This window comes from Falco naumanni, chromosome 2 (genome assembly GCF_017639655.2).
Source record: "Falco naumanni isolate bFalNau1 chromosome 2, bFalNau1.pat, whole genome shotgun sequence".
NCBI classification, from domain to species: Eukaryota; Metazoa; Chordata; class Aves; order Falconiformes; family Falconidae; genus Falco; species Falco naumanni.
In genome coordinates, this window is record NC_054055.1 from 2,549,350 (window position 1) to 2,569,847 (window position 20,498).

The 20,498-nt window shown below is 48.0% G+C and overlaps 2 protein-coding genes across 2 annotated transcripts; both read right to left on the reverse strand.

The window, feature by feature from the left end:
- Positions 1-9,919: 9,919 nt before the first annotated feature.
- LOC121082909 (olfactory receptor 52B2-like) lies at positions 9,920-10,816 on the reverse strand. Its single transcript, XM_040582603.1, has one exon. It carries the CDS (start codon positions 10,814-10,816, stop codon positions 9,920-9,922), a length of 897 nt encoding a protein of 298 aa, XP_040438537.1.
- A 6,133-nt stretch (positions 10,817-16,949) lies between these two features.
- On the reverse strand, positions 16,950-18,828 carry LOC121082902 (olfactory receptor 52B2-like). Its single transcript, XM_040582595.1, has one exon. The coding sequence runs from the start codon at positions 18,768-18,770 to the stop codon at positions 17,796-17,798; it is 975 nt and encodes a 324-aa protein (XP_040438529.1). The 5' UTR covers positions 18,771-18,828; the 3' UTR covers positions 16,950-17,795.
- Between the last annotated feature and the right edge of the window lie 1,670 nt (positions 18,829-20,498).

Sequence of the window (20,498 nt, forward strand, 5' to 3'; positions counted from 1 at the left end):
TTATGATCACTCGTATTATGGCAGAACTGCTGAGGCCCTCAGTATTTGCAGAGATTTTGGTATCTGCCCTAGAGCCCACCAGCCATGGCAGTGACCTGTGCTTCCACCACAAGGAGCCACAAACCCCACTCAATCTCTGATCAAGCCTGCAAGGCCTGCGGGTTAGAGACCACCACCACCACTTCTGAGTTCCGGGTTTGCTGGAAGAAATTTGGCATCCTCTGTGCAATTTCTTGTTGCCGCATGTCCTTGGTGTCCACAGTCCCAGTGCTGCCTGCTGGGACCTCTGCAGCAGCAACAGCATCATCTGCTTCGTGGGGACATGCACAACTTCACCATCAGCTGTGGAGGGATGCAGTGACCTGATGGAGCAGGCTGTGGACACCTCTTGCCTCAGCCGTCCCAACTCCTAACCCAGAATCTTGTCTGAGTAACAGGGAATTCCGTCCCAGCAAGCAAGTGGTGCTGCTGGTAACCCCACAGCCAGTCAGCAGAGCTGTTGCTCCTGCAAACACTGGTGGGACTCAGGGAAGGAGAACGAGATGCTGATGGTCCCTGGTATCACCACAGGAAAGCTGGCCTGTCCTGCTCACCCACCCTCTTCAGGGAGCAATTCCTCGCTGAGGAAGCAGATGGATTGTTTCCAACTGACTCATGTGCAGCACCAGGCAATGCCTCCTGGCACCTGGTGCACACACACGTCAACAGATTGTCACCTCCTGGGATATTTTCAGGCTTGCTCACTACTCGAAGTTGACACTGATATATCTGCTTGAAGGACAATACAACAGGGCTCAAGCAATCTAGGAGATTTGTACATACATGGATGTCAACTTCCTGGCACAGGCAATGAAGGAGCCAACAATTATGAACTGGTCAGGGGCATGAATGTTGGAGGCAGCCTTGGCCACAGTGACCATGAGATGTGGAGGTCAGGATGCTGGGAGGAGGGAGCAAGGCCTTGTCTCATCCAGCAGCATCACTACAAACGATGGGAAGGGGAGCACAGACGGGGCAGGGTGGTAGGGAAGAGGTAGGACAGGCAATGTAACTGCCAACAACTCTCATCACCAAGCACTACAGAAGATGATGTAACTGGCCTTAAAGTGCCAGTAGCACCTATCCTTGCTCAGAAGAGCCCTTCCAGAAAGAATGGGCAGGGGTATATCAGAAATACCACAAATTATCATATTGCAAGCATGCACGTAGGTATTGCTGGAGGCCAAAGCAGGCATGTGGACTGCTTCTTGGTCCTCCACCACTCTGGAAGCCAAAGATCTTACTGAGAAAATAACTTTGTACCCAATAACTTCACTCTCCACATGGTCATATATATACGGGTATAGTCACTTCTGGAAAATCTACTGTTGCTTTCATGAGCTTCTCACAGCAGTTAATTACTCTCATTATTCAGAATAAGGCTTTCATTTCTAATCAGGAGTCTGGCTTCATTTTCCATTCATTCAAATTCATCCTTCTCAAGGGCATTACAATGATCCTTAGCATCAGATATTTTCTCCTGAGACTTCCACCCTGCAATGAAGATGCCTCTACAGCTCTTTAAAAATTAATATGTTTTGCACCCTTTATAGATCAAGTATTTTCTCCAGCACTTGTTTATGTCTGCTCTGTCTCTCTCCCCTCCAGACTTTTTTGCTGTCTTTTAAAACACTGACCCCAAACCAGAGGGCAGGACTACAGCACCACTCTCACCATGAGCAAGACCACTCTCTCACTTCACTCCATGACTGACATTAACCTGCTCATCCCTAGCAATTCATTTTAAGGCTAAAATAGATTGTGGATTAGTAAGAGCCCCATATAGGTTGGTCAGGCCAATCGTCCACCTGCTTATCCTCCACTGAGCCCACAGGCTGCACTAAAGCACCCTGACAGCCACAAATTAGCAAAGCAGACCTCTGGATCTGGCACTTTCCTTGCTCTTACCTGCTGCTCCAGCAGCATTTGCTGCTGCCTGTTTCTGCCTTCAGCTAGGGCAGCACAGCTTCAATACACCATGCCCACCAATCACCAGCAAGCTTGTTCTCCTATATTTATTAGCCAGCAGGTTCACTCCTGCAGCTTTTTAGATTAAATGTCTCTTTCCCCATTAACCTGCATTAAGCACAGCTCACACCATAAATAATCCGTGCACACACATATAGGAAGCTACCATACAAATGCAAATATCAAAACTTCTGCTTTGCAAACCATCAAAACTTTGATGTTTGCAAACCACTTCAGCTTGTGGTGCTGTACCACACTGCAGCTCTAGAACAGATTTGATTTAGGACATCAGCAAAAGCTGAATGCATCTGCCCCTACATCTCCCTGCCAGCCCTGGAGCCCTCCCCTGCTTGGAGGGGAAACCTTCTGGAGGGGGACAATTTCCTCCACTCACACCCTCCCCACCTTGTACCCATGCACTCCAAATAGTGCCCGCACCACAAAGTTGCATTTGGTCCCTCTTCTGAACATCAGCACAGATGTCTGGGTGGGAAGAGATTGTGCCAGCCCACGGAAGGCAGTTTTCCTCACCTGCTTTATACACCATGTAAGAAAAGCCTGTCTGGCCCCTGGGGCAGGTTGCCATACTTGCAGGGAGTACCACACTGGTCCCCCAAGAAAGGCATGTCTGAAAGGAGCCATCCAGGTCAGCTATGAGAAAAGCAAAGCATCTCCATGGGGCAGGCCAGGGCCCCATGCATGGAGCAGGATGGTGCCAGGGTGGAAATCACTGACCACGGGCTTTTGCTGTGCACGTGGCTGCTCTGAGCTGGCCATTGAGCTTCTGCAGCCCACCAGGCGTGGGCAAGGTGCCCACAACCACAGAAGCACACACATGATAAAGAAGCAGGAGATGCTTGACTCAGGATTCTGGGCTGAGTCTGAGGGGCAAGGGTCTCTGCATGTAGCTTGTCTGTGTTTGTCCTTCCAGATGAAAGCTGTTCCTGCTGGTGGTGCCCAAAGCCTATCCGACCTAGAGTGGAATTAAAAATATCCTTGCCTGCAAGCCCTCCTGCCAGCCCACCTGCTGCAGAGCTGAAGCTTTCAGGGTTTTAAGCAGGAGGCATTTGGTCCCAAGCAGCAAATCTGAGGGCTGTGCTTGTGGGCTGATGCCGCTCACAGATGAGCGTCGCTGAGGCGCAGGTCTTGCTGCTGCAGTGTAGATGCTGTTGCCTACTGCCCTGCTCTGCATGACCAACCCTGCACAGCGCTGCTGCAGACCCAGAGGTCTGTGCAAGCTACAGCAGAGTATTGGTGTCCCATACAAGCTCTGAGGAAGCAGAGTAAGGGAGCAGTTGACCAGCAAGCTGGTGGCAGGCTGACAGCCCCCAGTCCAGCCCAATGCACAGAATGGGCTCTGGCCATGGCTGTTGTATGTCCAGCTCACACAAGTAACTGGACACTGGGCAACAATTCCTGTTTGTGATCCTTCCCACTGCACTGTCTCACCTCAGCCCAGTCCCCCAGACAAGCAGAAGCTGTCACTTCTAGAATAACATATTTCAATGTATTCAAAAGGAAAATATAACTTTGGTATCCAAGTCCTGAGAAGTGTTTTCCTGCTTGCTGGCTCAGCAGGACACCTGCTCAGCCACAGCTGCGGCACTGGTAAAGCACCTGGATTGCACTCCCTTGAATCTCTTTGTTTGTCATTCCATAAATGTTGAGGTTTAACTTGGTGGGGAAAAGCACACAGAATCTGGCCATGGTAGTAACTCGCTCGGATATTGGCCATAAGATTGCTCACAGTAGGTGTGAGGGGGGAGTTTGTTTCTTTTGTGATCAAGTGCTTCATGAGAACACTAATGGGGAAAATGACAGATAAGCTTCTTGCTAGAGCAGCCAGCCCTATTGTCCTTGTCATTCTCTTTGTCAGGAAAGTGACATATTTGAGGATCTTGCAGATGGCAATGTACCAATCAAATGCCATAGTCAGCAGGATTGCCTGTTCAGCACAGGAGATGAGATGGATGAAGACTACCTGTGTAATGCAGGCTTCCAAAGAAATCTCCTCAGTTCTAAACAAGATGTCAAGTATCTTGGACATGATGGTAATGGATAGCAGCAGGTTAGCAATGGCCAGCATGAGCAGGAAGTAGTACCTGAGCTCATGGAGGGTTTTCTATGTCTTGTTGATGAATGACAGTACAAAATTCCCAAGGACAGTAACCATGTACATGAGTGTAAAGGGGGTGGAGACCCAGAGGTGAGACTCCCCCATGCCAGGAATGCCCTTTGGGACACAGGTGATGGGAGCAAGGGCAGTGCAATTGCCAGCTGACATTATAGCTTATTCCTTGCACTTGTTACAAGGCTTCCAGTGACTAAAAAGAAAGGACAAAACAAATTTCGGTGTTGCAGGTCTTGAATACACATGTTCACAAGCTCACTGACACTGCCAGAAGACCTAACTCATAACACTCATGGAGCCACAGAACTGTGGGGCAATCCAGGCTTCACAGGAACTTGGGAGGTCTGTGGTCCAACCTCCTGTGCAAAGCAGGGTCACCTAAGGGCTTTATTCAGTTGAGTCTCAAAAACTTCCGAGAATGGAGACTGCACAATCTCTCCAGACAACCCCTTCCAGTTTATGCACTAGGTCTGTAAATCAGTCAGCCCTGTGCAACTATGGACCAGCCTTCCCTGCAAACAGATGAGAGGTCAGTGCACTGAGGGTGATACGAGAGCATCCTCCTCTAAGCCTGAACAGGGAGAGGCTGTTTCCCCCTCCTCCTCTACTCATCTCATCATGGCATAATCCAACTCTTGGCTAATAGGTACTGGGTGAGTGCAAAGGTGTGGCCAGGCACTGGCGCCTGCAGGGAGCAAAACCAGAACAGGCTGAAACACTGTTTAACCAGGCAGCAGTCTTCTGACACAAAGCCAGGTAGCACATCGTTGAGCCTCTGGCAGTCACACAGCAAGCATAATTTTAACTTCAACAGTTCCAAAGATATAACACCTTTTTAAAAGCCCACGGACTTGCTCACTCAGTGGATTCCTGCTCCAGCCACTAAGGAGGGTTTTCTGTCCACAGCCCTCAGGCAGGGATGTGCACATGGCCAGGAATCTGCTTTCACAGCAAGGGATGGGGGTATTTATAGAGCATCTCTGTGAACCCCAGGGGACCCACACTCAGGAGACAGCTCACTTTGCTTCCGTCCATCTGCACCCTGTCTCAAAATGTGTTGACTGAAAAAACAGAAAATTAGCACTTTCTTCCCATTTCATCTGATAATTTACATTGTTCAGTGAAAGCCGTCATACTAGGCAGATATTTTAGACTCCTCTGTTGCATTTATGTACAGGAAACTCTCCAGATGGTGCTCATGATCCAAAGATGTCCATGACTCAAAACACAGGGTTTTGCTCTTCTTGATTCATCAGACAAGGGGAAGCATATTTTATGAGAGAAATGCTAAAATAGGCAAAGGAAATTCACCCTTTTAAACCCCACCCCAGGGTGAAGACCATGCTTCTTAATTTCAAGCTAGCACCCCATGTCTCACCTGAAGTCACCAGCTCCCTGTCTGCTCAGCAGGCACTCAAAGGAGCTTCCCTTGACCTCCAGCAGCTACTAGGACCAAAGGCTTATCTTTCATGGCCTTTAACACCGCCAAGAACTCCTGTGATCACCCAGCTTTGACACCTTCATAATATCATAAAGCATCTGTAAGACGTTTTGCTTTCATTTTCATTAAAAGGGGACTGTGAACCAACTCTCAGCCATTATTGTTGCTGAGCAAAGTTGGATCAAAGTGCTGGTTTCTCCTGATTTTCTCCCCCACATCATCACTGCAGCAGTGGGAGGGTGTTTCACAGGGACTGGGCAGTGCTGGGGGAAGGAGTAGGAGCTCTCCTGGAAGCCAGCATGACTCCAGCCTCCCCCAGTCCCTCTCCATCTTGCCCAGGGCAGTACAGCATGCATTGACATCTCCTTCCAGCTCACCATAAGTTTTCAATGGACTTGGGGTCTGGGTGAAGTATTTGAGAACAATCCAAATGTTCTCAATCCAAATGGATCTGTATTGCCCACCATCATCCCTGCACAGCTATGGGAACACACTGAGACTCTCACATTGGCCTGCTGGCCAAGCATCAGCCAAAGTGCACCCACCAAATGCCCCATCCTTTGGATGCCTGAGCTTCTGTGGAGCCACCTCTGCTGGGACCGCATCCCCTTTCTCTGATACAGCCTGCTACCCCTCCTCCTTAGGAGTATGACTTTGCATTCAGCTCTATTAAATTATCTGTCTTTGAATCATATAAAACCTTATTAGCAATGATTTTATACTTGCTTCTACACAACTGGTAACAACCATACATAGCTTCAGACCGAGCATCCAATCAATCCCTGCTGAATGTCAGGAATATATGGAAAACTAGTTCTCAGTGGGGAGCTATCACTGAAAGAAGACTTTGCAGTTAGCCAGACTCCATTAACATCTGCTTTACTTATTATTTGTTTGTTTGTTTGTCTGTTATAATGAGGTATATATCACAATATTGTGAAAATAAAAAAATACTCACAGTTGTATCCAGCCTTCGGGTAACTTTATCACCCAAATGTGGAAGTCATCAGAAAATTAAATGACATGATTCTACGTAAGATAAACAACAAAAATAAGTACTGATTGCCATTAATTACATTCTTGCCCTTTTTACACTTTATTGATCAAGTCTCATATTCTCTTTTCCATTATTTTATTTGGAGCTAATGTCAAATGAAGCAGTGTCAAATTTCTCCAGTAATCCCATTTCTCCTTTTAAATATAAGCATGTCAGAAACTTTTTTTTTTTCTTTTTTTTTTTTTTTTCACTAGTTTTGCTAGCCTGAGGATACCTGAGGAAGACTTGCAGGCTTGGTGGAGGAGCTTCCACCTGGATCCCCCAGGCACACGTTTTCTTGACTGCTGATTTCCACTTGCCTGAGTCCCTGTTCCCAAAGGCTATGGATGGCATGAGTCTGCAGTTGAAAATGTGAATGGAAATATTCACAGGTGAAATCTGAATTGAAATGTGCACCACAATGTAAAGAAGTTCCAGTTGCAGTGGAGACTTTGGGGTTGATGGAGGTGTCTGTAAAATCCAGCAAAACTTAGTCATTAGGGATGGATGCACCAGAAATACTGCCTGAAGTGGCTTGTCAAGGCAGAAAAGAAGTCCAGGGAAAGTTTCCATCTGCACACCACAGGCACAGTCAGGGTCTGGGAGGGAACCTCTACCCTCGCCTCCATTCACAGACCTAAACCAGGTCTTTTTTCCTTGAAAACCAGGCAAAGAGGAGACATCCCCTAGTAAATTTCCCGTCCATTAAGGTGTGACATTGGGAATGGGGGGACACAGACCTTTGGTCCATGCCCGTGGTTTAGCAGCTTGGTCCCAAAGCCTTCAAGACCGGTCCACACTACAGACCACCAGGCTGGCTGGTTTCTTTGTCCACATCTGAGGTCCAAATCCAGCAGGTCAGTAGCAGACACATTCAGGTGGACATACCTCCTAGCTTCCAGAGATCAGGCTTGTCAGGGACTTCTCTGAGCTAGGGCTAGCACCCAAACCTAGACCTAGCCCATTCTGGGTGCAGAAAAAGGATGGAGAAGGGGTCTAGAAATTCAAATCAAGATACAGAGAAAAACAATGTTTCTTGTATTTCTTAGCATCACTACACAGGCTCAAAACTGTTGCCATCTCAGCTTTCACCAACATAAATATAATGTTACTGCCCTTACCTGTATTTCTCTATTAACCCATGCCAGCTTCCTCATCCTTAGGCAATGTCCTGGTCACACCTCCCTTTTTTCAGTAGATGTGGCCCCACTACAGAAAATATACTGACGACCAGCTTACCGGTGTTACTAGTGAGAATATGAATATTTGCAAAACACTTTGAGATATTTGAAAGATGAGTACTGATGACAGGTAAAGTCACATTTTTATTACCACAACTGTTGTTATATCAGGATTTGCTCCCCAGTTTCCTTCCTAGTTGGCTGCCCCAAGAAAAACCTCTGCAAAAATGGTAGGAGAGGAGTTTTGGGGAGTTGGAGGTATCTATCCCACTGGACTTGGCTCAGTGCCCAATGTGGCATCAGGGCCACTTCTCTGTGCAAGCATGTTATACTTCAGTTGCATCCAACATTATCTCATAGAGGTTTTCCTCCTGTTTGGACACCAGGCTGGCTCAGTGCCTCTCTGGGAGTCTAGAGACAGAGATGCTGAGACAGGATCTGGATGTCTCCTGTTACCACTGACTCCCCTTTCACCCCAAAGTGCCCAGCTCAGCCAAAGGCATCAGATCTTCCCATCCTTACCTACAGCAGAGTTGAGTGCACAGATCTGAGCTGCAAGAGTCAAGCAAACCCATGTTGTATGCAGCAAAGCCTGCAGCCTCCCCACAGCGCACAGCTAGGGAGGGACACTGGGACCTGATCAGCTGGGATCCTGGCAAGCTATCCTCAGCTGCCAGGCTGACAGACACGATGGCTGGCTGTGGTGCAAACACACAGGCTGGGCTGAGCCAAGCTGGGCAGAGAAGCAGTGCTCCCACTATCTCTCTTGGAGGCTGGACTAGATGATCTCCAGAGGTCCTTTCTAGCCCAGACCATTCTATGATTCTGTGATTCTGTGTCCTTGCAGCCTTCTGAAAGGGCACTAGGAGAGAGGAGACCCAGTGGGTCCTCTCAGACCTGAGTGCCTTCAGGGAGCATCACTGCCCCAGCCATGCCTGTTCCCATCCCATGCAGACCACACCCAGCTCAAGCAGAGACATTTGTATACTGAGATAACAGGTACAGACATTATATGTACTTCTTTAATGTTTTCCGTTTAATTAGATCCTCAATAGTACCTCAAGTATTCAGAAACTGTATTTTTGCTTGCAAAGGACTTGACTGTACAAATACCCAACAGGACAATGCAGAGGACCCCAGGAATATGGGAACAGTGGTAATCCCCGGTGTCTGGCTCCTACTGTCCCAATGAGTTGTTTCACATCAGTACATCTGGGAACCTGTCCAGCCTATTTGCTACAGAGATACGGGTTGGATGTTGATGTCCACTGAACACACTTATCATAGAATCATAGAATCATTTAGGTTGGAAAAGACCTTTAAGATCATCAGGTCCAACCATTGACCCAGGACTGGCAAGTCCATCACTAAACCACGTCCCTTAAGTGCCACATCTACACATCTTTTAAATGCCTCCAGGGATGGTGACTCAACCATATCCCTGGACAGTCTGTTCCAGTGTTTGACAGCCCTTTCGGGGAAGAAATTTTTTCTAATATGCAATCTAAACCTCCCCTGGCACAATCTGAGGCTGTTTCATCTTGCCCTCTTGCTTGTTAATTGGGAGAAGATAACAATTCCCACCTCACTACAGCCTCCTTTCAGGCAGTTTTAGGGAACGATAAGGTCCCCCCAAGCCTCCTTTTCTCCAAGCTAAACAACCCCAGCTCCCTCAGCCACTCCTCATCAGACTTGTGCTCCAGACCCTTCACCAGCTTTGTTGCTCTTCTCTGGACACACTCCAGTGCCTTTCTTGAAGTGAGGGGCCCAAAACTGAACACAGTATTTGAGGCGCAGCCTCACCAGTGCCGAGTACAGGAGAATAATCACTTCCCTAGTCCTGCTGGCCACACTGTTTCTTATACAAGCCATGATGCTGTTGGCCTTCTTGGCCATCTTGGCACACTGCTGGCTCATGTTCAGCTGGTTGTTGACCATCGCATCTAGAAAATGTTCCCATCTGGTCCACATTTGCCAGGTCCCTGCTGTCTTTCATTCATTTCCTTCTTTTCAAAGCTTCATTTCACCCCTCTCACCAGTAGACCAGCGCAGTTGCCCATTCCTGCCTGCCCAGCTATGTCCTGCCACTCAAGCCCCTCAGCCTGAGCAGGTGAGCCACATGCTCAGTTCTCCACCCCACAGACGATAGGGTTAAGCATGGGCAGCACCACGATGTAGAGGTTGGCAAAGGAAATGAGGATATGCTGAGGAACGTGCTGGCCGAACCGGTGCGCTAGGAAGGAGAAGAAGGCTGGTGTGTAAAACATGGTGATGACGCAGAGGTGGGAGCCGCAGGTGTGCAGAGCCCTGGGGGAGGCACGTGGGGAGGGCAGCCCCCAGAGGCACCTGAGGATCAGCACACAGGAGACAGCAATGGAGATGACATCCAAGCCAGCTGAAAGGAAGCCAGCAGCAACCCCATACCAAATGTTGATGGAGATGTCGGTGCAGGCCAGGCGGCCCGCACCAATGTGCTCACAGTAGGTGTGGGGCATGACATTGTGCCCACAGTAAGGCAGCCGCTTGAGGAGGAAGATGGCAGGCAACATGATGCAGAAGCTCCTGATTAAGGCTGCCATGCCAGCTTTCCCCATGACAGAGTGTGTCAGGACGGCTGTGTACCGCAGGGGTTTGCAAATAGCGATGTACCAATCAAAGGCCATCACCAGTAAAATGGCTGACTCCACCACAAAAATGAAATAGATGGAGAATATTTGTGCCAGGCAGCCACTGAAAGAGATTTGGGTGGACAGAGACCAAAGGACACCAAGGATTTTGGGGACAGTGGCACTGGACAACAGCAGGTCGCACACTGCCAGCAAGCACAGGAAGATGTACATCGGCTTGTGGAGGCTGCGCTCCTTCGCAACGGTGACCAGCAGGACCAAGTTCCCAAGAAGAGCAGCACAGTACATCATGCAGACTGGGATGGAGATCCAGGTGTGAGACTTCTCCATCCCAGGTATACCCACCAAGATGAAGAATGTGGGGTGGGATCCCGACATGTTGGGTGCTGACATGACTCAATGCAATATCTCATGTCATTTCTCACTTGCAGGAGCTGTATAATGGTAGAAAGAAAGGCTCTAAGAGCAGCTGAACTATACCCAGGATATAAAGGGGAGCTGAACTCATGATAAGCATCACTCATGGCACAGACACTTAAACTTCTAAACCACATTTTATCCAGAAGTGTTAAATATTGGACAATTTGCTCCATCAGGGTTCCCCTCCACTATTCAGGTCCCTTCGTCTCTGCTGTTTGAGTCTTTGAAATAAGGAGTCTTCTGCCTGCATCCACTTGCAGCTGCTGGAGCAAAATATACAGGAGATTCACTCTTGAATCAGTGATCACAAGTGCTTCTCTAGCAGATAGACTTGGATGTGACCACCATTTATGCTGCAGTTGAGAAATCTCTAGCATTGGAAATATATTAAGGAAAATTCTCTGCCCTCCCATGACTTCCACAAAGAAGGCATGTGCATTGCTAATTCTCCTCTGGGACACCCAGTTTAGTGACTCAGAGCTGTTTGAAAGCTACCTATGAAATCAGGACACAAGGAGCTTAGTTCAGTCCTGTCCTTCTTGGGACTTCACCTGCCTGTATCAGCTCCTACAAAAGGTCTGTTTCTGTAACTGTGTGAGCTCAGTCCACCAAGAACAAAGTGGGTGAAAGGCAGGGGAGAGCCCCTTTCATCCCAACAGCTCTGCTTCATAAAAGAGCCCCAGACAGCAGTGTCCAATCACCCAGGTATCTGGAGAAATCATCTTGTCAGATATGCAAAGAGACAAAATTAAAAGCCACCAGCAGCAAGGTGTTATCAAAATGTCCAGGATCTAAAAGGGGATTTACAGTGCCATGAGGAGTAACCAGCTGTGTGTCAGGAGCTGCCATCTTATGTATTATGTCCACAGAGCATAAGCCAGGGCTCTGAGTTGCTGTGGGAATTCCAGGTGCTATTGAGCCAGTACAAAATAAATAATGAAACCCTCAGAACTCCCTGGCACTGGGGACTACTGTTTTAGAGAACACTGAAAATGTACAGGCAAACCTCTATGCTAGTCCCACCCAGTGCACTTTAAGTATTAGAAAAACACAAGTCCATTCTCACTCCATATGAAAATCCTTTATATCCACTATGTCAGGCAGAACTGAGCAGGAGGAGCATGCTGCTTCCATCCCCTTGAGAAACAAGTTGCCCAGTGCCCTCCCTGCCACACTCATGCAGGGAGTTTGGGACAATGCAGCCAGAACTGCTGCCAGGAAATGTTTACGTATCTCTGGCAGTGGTATCACACAATATATCTCCCCATCTCTCCAATCCATCTCTGCTTCACCAAACCCAGTTGAAAGAACAGTGTGGTGACCCAGCCAACTCACTCACCTCCTGTGCCAGCAATGGGATCCTGCTTGGATGGAGGCTGAGCCTGGGTGTTTATACTGCACCCAGAGAGTGCCCTGGGGCACTGCGGGGCATGCATGCTTGCACTCATACCCTGATGCAGGTGTCGAAGAGCACCAGGGATATCACCAGTTCATTTTCCCTGGGTATTTCCTACTACCAGGCTAATTGGATGGGGACTGTACAAGCCCTGAAGGCCTTCAGGCTGTCCCCAAAGCAGCCTCGGTGAATCCTCACTGCCCCTTCACTCACTACCACCCCAACCACAGCAACTTCTGCAAAATTCATTGCCTGGTCCTGGATCCCACTGGGGTACCCAGGACGATGCATGAGCCACCCTGGGGCAAGCAGGGACATGTCAATCAGATGTGAGTTTTATCCTTGTCCTTGCCCTAGATAGAAAGTGCTCTGGGACCAGGACCTATTTCAGCTTTTTTGAACCATGATGGAGAGGCATTTGGGAGCTCTGAGAAAGAGAGCAGCAGAAATTCCTGCTATAAACCTTTTAGATGATTTTCTCCTCATTTCTGATTTTAGAAGAGAGCAATGGATTTATTGGACTACTGCTTGTCCCCTAGAAACCTGCAGAGACCCTGAGCAGACTGTTTGGTGGGGTTAGGGGAACTGCAACCAGCAGCTTCCTGACTGCCGCAACACTCTGGGGAGCTGTCAGGGACCTCTAATGCATGAGAGCAAACCAGTCAACCTGGCTTCTGAGTTACCAGCTCATTTTAGGCAGGTCAGCTTACAAGGATGTGCTATTTATCATCTGCCTGTCTGTGTAGTGGGGATTTTTATTAAACCAACATTTGCTAAGACATCATGGTCATGGAGGTGAGATGAAGTAAAATTGTTAAGCTATGCTACTCTAATTTATTACTCACAGAGCTCTGCAGATGAAGAACAATTAATAAAGCACCACTGTTTGTAAACAGCAATAAAAATGAATGGAAATGTGGTACTTTAACTCAGAACACTCAAGGCTTTGTTCATGATGAAAGCCACGCTTGTGTCTCTCTATCCAGCAAAGCATTCAAATACAGCTGAAGAGCATTTTCCTTTAAGCATATGCATAGAGATTGACTCAGCACAGACCTGAAGCATGATCTCCACTTCAGGCGCAGGCTTGACTCCTTCTCAGTGCATGTAAGCATGAAAAGCCTGCCTACGCATTCACCAGGGACAAAGGAGCGTTTCTTACAGTTACTCCATTTGACTTCTACTTTTCTCCCAAAATTTTTGAGATTTCATTTACTTTTTGCATACGTGGATGCTGTGAAAAAACTACAGTCAAAATCCCTTCCTCCTCCTCCTCAGGAAAGGGTCCTTGCAATCCCAACATGCTTACAAATAGCCTACCACATCAACTGAGCTAAAAAAAACCCAGGTCTTTCAAGTGGGAAATTAAATACAAAGTGCAGAAGTTCTGGTTCCACATCTTGTATGAGTTATTAAGCTAACATTTTAACCACGTTAGAAATATAAATCTTCTTGATCAGCTGGCTAATACCCCATTATGCATGCCCCTTTGGGCACTAATTGCTAAGCTAGTGATTCATTGACTCAAGGATATTTGCCTGTGCAGTTGGCTGCTACATCCATCCAAGGAGCAGAGCAGCACAAGGGCCATGAGTTTAAAACTGCCTCCTCAGTTGTTTAAAACTGTTCTTGGAAACCCAGAGGAGCAGAAGAATCCCTGAAATGCACTTGTCTGGTACCACAACACACACAGCCCATCCCAACCAAACTGGTTGCTAAAATGCAGGTGAAAATGTGGATGCCTGCAGGAATGCATCGCCCCTGAGAGAGGATCCCCTGAGTACAGAGGACCACTTGCTGGAGTAACTTCACCCCAAGTGCCAGTGGGAGAGTACAGTAACGTAGCATGCAGGCTAGCACTGTAATGTCATTGCCATTCCTTACTCATTTTTCATTATATATACTTTGTTTGGAAGCAATTAGGAGGCAGGTCTTTCATTTTGCTTTTGTGCAATACCTGCCCAGGGAGATTCTACCTCCCACTGCCTCCATGATGAAGATGATGATGGCACAAGACTAGACTCCTGAGCATTTATAAAAGGGTCCCATCTCAGGACCATGCTCAGACTCATGCCACCTGTGAGCACACACCCTCGTTTTGCCTGCACTGCTGTTGTGCTCAGAGTTAAGTGTGTGCCTAAGTTCATCACTGAGGAGAAGCCAGAGGGAAGCGGTGAAGAAGGGGGCAGAAATAATTGTGTGAGTTAAAGCGTGTAACAGAGACACCAGTAACTAATATTGTTCTTTAATATTGACAACTTTAGATGGCAGCTCAGTTGTTATTATAGCTGGCCAAAAGGCTTTCAGGAGAAAACTCTTCAGCAGAGGGTGACTTTGTTCTTGTTTTCAGGTAGGAAGGCAGGCCGAAGGAGACCTTCTGAATCAGCAAACAAGTCTCTTGCAGTCATGAGCTGTCTCGCATCATACCCCTACCTCCAAATCTGCTGTATCCCCTGTGACAGCTGCTGTGCAGCTACCCCAGGTCCTCCATGCCCTAAAGACCTCAAAGCATCTATTTCAGTCTAAATCTATTCATGTGTTGCCTATAACAACTTGCTCTCCTGACACTTTTTCTTTCTTACAGCTCCATCACCTACCAGAAATCACATGGACTGCTCTGTGTAAATACTCTTTCTTTTTGCTAAGAAAGCTAACACAAAGACAAATGTTTTGAGGACATTAAAAAAAACCAACAATATGAGCAGCTTTTGTAACCAGTTCTGTTATCTTCACTGTTAAGCAAACAGCTTTTAATGAGCAGACTTTCATTTCCCCTGTGCCTGTCACAAGGTTCCCACCTTTGATGAGATCAGGGAAAAAAAAAAACCAACAACAAAAAAAAAAAAAAAAAAGAAAAAAAAAAGAAAAAAAGAAATTAGTTGAAAGACTGAAGAACTTTGTGGTTTTTTTTTTAATCTGAAATCATGAAACACTTTCCCTTTTCTTTTGAAGTCATAGCAGCATTACTGGGATGACTAGAGTGGAGCAGGGTTTTCGTTGCTGTATTGGTGTCATCTCCTTCGTCATTCAGCTGTGAGTTATACTGGCTAGACCCGAGGAAGCCCTTGAGCTCAGGAGGGAACTAAAAAGTGCCCAGTCCCCCATGTCTCAGTGGTGCATAAAAGAGAAGTGCAGCTGACAGTAGGTATGATGCAGAGAGGAGAAGCAAGCATTTGTCTCAGCGCATCCCACCCAGTAGGACATGAAGGAAAGGTCTCTGGGCTCTCGTGCATTCCCTCCTCTTCCTCATCCCAGAGTTCCTTGCCACAGTGGAAAGGAACCTGCTGCCACAGCTTTGGAGGATACTGGTGGTTAGTGCTTAACATCCCCTGGGAGCCACCAGAGCCAGAGGAGCTCATGGAGGGACAGCAGTGGGTCCTCTTCAATCCTGCATGTTGACCAAGCTTAGGCTGTGCAGGGAGCAGGCTCAGCAGCTGCCAGGACCATCCTGCCTGACCTTCCTAGGGGAGGGCCTGCTGCATCCTTCTCTGCTCTCTGGAGCCCTGAGCAAGCACCAAGAGCATTGCCTACTCAGAGTCAACAGCAACTCACACTGCAGTTTTTGTAATGGGTTACATAAGCCTCGGCATTTACAGCCGAGTTAGAATGGCCATCAGGACTCCGCTGTCAGGACGAGAAGACAGACAAGTCCCATCGGAGCATGTGCTGCCCACCAAGTCAATGCTATGCAAAACACTGGACAAAAGGACCTTTGTGCTCTGGTGATGAGAGCTATGCAAATGAGAGTGTTGCTGTGACTTCTCTGTGGGACTGAGAGGCTCCAGCCATATGGGAACAGCCCCATTCCTGCTGTAATCCAGGCTGCAGGAACCAGAAGACTCCTGACAGGACTGTGGATGTTATAATGATATGACAAGAATGCACGTCAAAAGCAGTGCAGGGCACGCTGACCTTCCAGCGCAGATGTGAAATTCTGGCAAGGTTCCCCCTGAGCTCTCCAGTGCTGCCTTCACCCGCTTCTCAGTAGTTAAAGGGGGCTTATAAGGAAGCCGGAGAAGGACCTTTCACAAGGGCCTGTAGTGATAGGACAAGTAGGAATGGTTTTAAACTATAAGAGGGGAGATTTGGACTAGGTACCAGAAGGAAACCCTTCCCCGTGAGGGCGGCGAGGCGCTGGCCCAGGCTGCCCAGAGCAGCTGTGGGTGCCCCATCCCTGGCAGGGCTCAAGGCCAGGCTGGACGGGGCTGGGAGCAGCCTGGGCTGGGGGGAGGGGGCCCTGCCCATGGCAGGGGTTGGGACTGGCTGGTCTTGAAGGTCCCTTCCAGCCCAAACCATTCTGTGATTCTGTGATTCTCCCCATGGGTCTTTATGTACACCGGGGACACCAGCAGCACTGGTGTTCACTGGGCTGAGATGAGAATCTCCTTTCTTTCTGACCTTGCCACTCATGAGATCCACTGAAGCAGAGAGAGCAGATGAGTTTACTCTGACAGTCTGTATTGCTGTCTTTACTGAGGAAGGGAGAGGTGAGGAAAAGGGCTCTCCTTGCTAGTCAGATTGACAAGAAGTTAAACTCAGACTGTTCACAGATGTACAGAACTGTCCTTGCTGCTCCTCCAGCAATATCTAATGCTCACTCTTCATGTTTGCACTGCTTTTCACAACTGTCTAAGACAGGTTGCCACTGACTTCAGGTAGATTAAGGTATTACTGATACAACTGATACACACACCAATGAGAGGAACAAGAAAAAGTTCAACAAAACTATTTTGGTGTTGAAGGATTAATCAAATGAACTGCAACAAAGTGATGGGCAATCAGCCAGCCGTATGGTCAGACAAGGATTTTGAGGTGCAATGTACTCCATGCTGAGCACTGCTTAGCAGTGCAGTGTTCTTGCAAAGACAGAAAATATCCCTATGGGATGCGTAGGATGTAGGAGACCGTTGTCCCTTTGCACTCCAGTCTAGAGGCTTGAATTCTGTTTTGGACAGCATGGTTTAAGGGATATGTTTCCCTTAAACACAAGACAATAAAACCTTTCCCATAGGCCATGCTCACACTTGGCTCTTAGCATGTAAGCACCTTCAGCACCAAGAGGTGCCAGAGTCCCTCAGCAACGCAAGCTGTACCCTTGAAGACAGAAGGACAGACCATTATCTGTGCCATGGTAAACAGCACTTTGCCCACCCAGCTATGGTTCATATACCCAGCTCTGGTCTGATGACCAACAAGGCATTCATGGTCTAGGCACTGAGATAACAGGTGAGGGAACAAACAGAAACGAAGTTGTAGGACAGCAAACAAAATCAGCAGCAGTAGGTGATGGCAAATCAGGAGATATAAGAGACTTGATACTCCTCAGCAGAACTCTGCCCAGTCTCTAACGGACCATTCAGGGGAAGCATCTCTAGGAGAAACCAGTAGCAATGAAGGAGCTGATGACTCAAGCCCATGTTTCCAGAAATCCCACCACTCTCAGCTTCTCTTGAACTTCTTGGGCAAATCTGTTCCTCCAGGGTGAGAACAGCATGCTGTGGCACTCGGTGCTGCTTTCCAGACCCTGTCCCACATCCCCCTTCCCTCCAGCAGCACTCAGCACCTGCTCACCGAGCCAGGGCAGGGGCACTCCCCCACGGGGCACAAGAGGCGGATGACGCGCTCCCGGATCTGCCTTGTCCTCACCCCATACACGATGGGGTTGAGCATCGGCGGGACCACAACATAGAGGTTGGCCAGGAGGATGTGAATGTGACTTGGGATGTGGTGCCCAAACCGATGTGTGAGAAAGGAGAAAAAGGCAGGCACATAGAACATGAGGATCACACAGAGGTGGGAGCCACAGGTGCTCAGGGTTTTGAGACGAGCCTCTGGGGACGGGAGCCGAAAGACTGTCCTGAGGATCAGAGCATAAGAGACAGCGATGAGCACGACATCCAGGCCAGAGGAGAGAAGAGCCGTTGTCAGCCCATACCAGACGTTGGCTTTTATGTCAGCACAGGCCAGGCGGGCAATGCCCATGTGCTCACAGTAGGTGTGGGGCATGATGTTGTGTCCACAGTATGGCAGCCGCTTGAGGAGGAAGATGGGTGGGAACATGATGCAGAATCCTCGGACAACAGCAGTCACGGCTATTTTCCCAATCACTGAGGGGGTTAAGATTGAAGAGTACCGCAGCGGGTCGCAGACAGCTACGTACCGGTCAAACGCCATTGCCAGCAGAACGGACGATTCCACGATGAAGCTGAAATGGGTGAAGAACATCTGTGTAATGCAGGCATCAAAGGAAATTTCCCTGGCACTGAACCAGAAGATCGCCAGCATTTTGGGCACTGTTGTGGTTGAAAGCATGAGGTCAGCAACAGCCAGCATAGCGAGGAAGAGGTACATGGGTTCGTGGAAGCTCCTGTCCGTGATTATTACAAAGAGAAGGACAGAGTTGCCAAACACTGCAGTGATGTACATCAGACAAAAGGGGACAGAGATCCAGATGTGGGACTCCTCCATACCCGGGATGCCCGTTAGGACGAAGGTGATGGGATCAAAGCTGCTTTCGTTGAGTTCATACATGGTGTTTCAGTGCTCAGTGTCAGCCTGACTCTGCTCTGTGCAAGAAAGAGAAGGGATAAAAGGCCTGGAGAGCCTGGCGTTAGCCCACAACCACCTACAAATCTGTACAAATCAGTGCCTACAATGTCCTATTTGCAACTGCCTTCCAACCCCAGACATTTCTGAAGGCCAAGGGGTTGACTGGCTCTGTTTTGCTGAATAGGAACCTATTCACCCTTTCCTATCAACCCTAGAAACTGTGTCTGTAAGAAAAACATCTTCTCTGTACCTCCATTTGCACCACAAAACAGACTGGGTCTTTTTCTATCTCTGTTTTATCCAATGTGGCAAAAAGTCTGGTAAAAAGTCTTAATTACTTGCCTTGTTGCTGTCGGTGGGCTCTCTAGCTGTGTGCACTTGGAAAGGTGGGTGTCTTTGTCAGGATTCTGTGTTTCTTCAGGGAGGTGAAATAATACACATCACTCTTCCAATCAGTGACCAATTCATTTCTGAGAGCTGCTTGTACAAACTATTAAGATAGGAATAAAAACTGTACCAGTACCAACACTACTAGATGTCATGTATGGGGCTGACATTCAACTACCAGCTCTGAAGGTTGTGACTACTCCTGAAACTTCTGCCAGACACGCTACTCCCCGTGTTTCCATCTGTATAAACATGTTCAGCTGCTTGCACACACCACAAAGTGCTTTTTGTGCCTCTCCCCCATCCCACAGGGGTATCAAACACTAAGGGAGAACAGGGAGAACTAGGCTGCACGTTCAGCCCATACCCAGGTTTTCTGAATGACCTGGAGCAACATTCTTACCTGGCAGATTCCCTGCCTTTTCCTCCATTCCTTTTCCTCTCCTTTGTAAAGAGGGGAAAAGACGTGGTGAGCTGAACAGCATGATCTTTGGACAAAGAAATCCTGGCCCAAGATGCAAGGCAACAAGCGCTACCAGGGCAGCCAAGCCATAGTAATGCTCTGGAGAGATACCCTGAGCGCAGATTTCTGCACAGATTGATGCTCAGCCAACACGGGACCTCTGAGCAGTTTCCCAGTTCCCTAAGTGCCAGGGTAGCCTGAGCTGGGAGCACTGTCCCATGAAGGGCTGATCAGCCTGAGGGTATTTTTGCAGATTTGAATAATGCAAACAAGCCCAGCCTGCAGAGTGCTCTTTGCCATGAGAAGGGCTTTGAGGAAGAGGAAGGCTACAGAACTGCTGGGTTTATGTGCTTCTCCCCATTTTACCCCTGTTAGTAGCCCCACCCCATCCCCCATGTATCATACACCAGGAAAAGCCTAGGTCACCGCTGGGATGCAGGAAAATTAGTCTGATTTGGACCAAAGCTAAACTTTTGTTCTTCAGACCTGCTTGCGCCTCTTTTATTTTCATTGCAGATGGCAGAAGTCTAAGCCCAAGGCTTGTTTTCATTTCTAAGCGTTTCCATTAAAAAGGATTCTTGTCCTCTGTGAACCGAAAGTCCACTGAAAACATCAATCAGTATAGAAAAGAGCTTCATCTCATCACAAATATTTATCCAATTGCCTCTTCCACTTTTAAAACCACGTAATTCAACAGAGGCAAATAAAGCTAGGCTATATCTATAATTGTAAATTAAATCAGCCTGGGAACATTCTCAGGCACCAATGCCAGCCGATGCCTGATTGCATACAGTTTACAAAGCAGTTCAGCAAGACTTTACACCTCCAGTTCTTAGTGATATGGAAATACAATTTTCTCA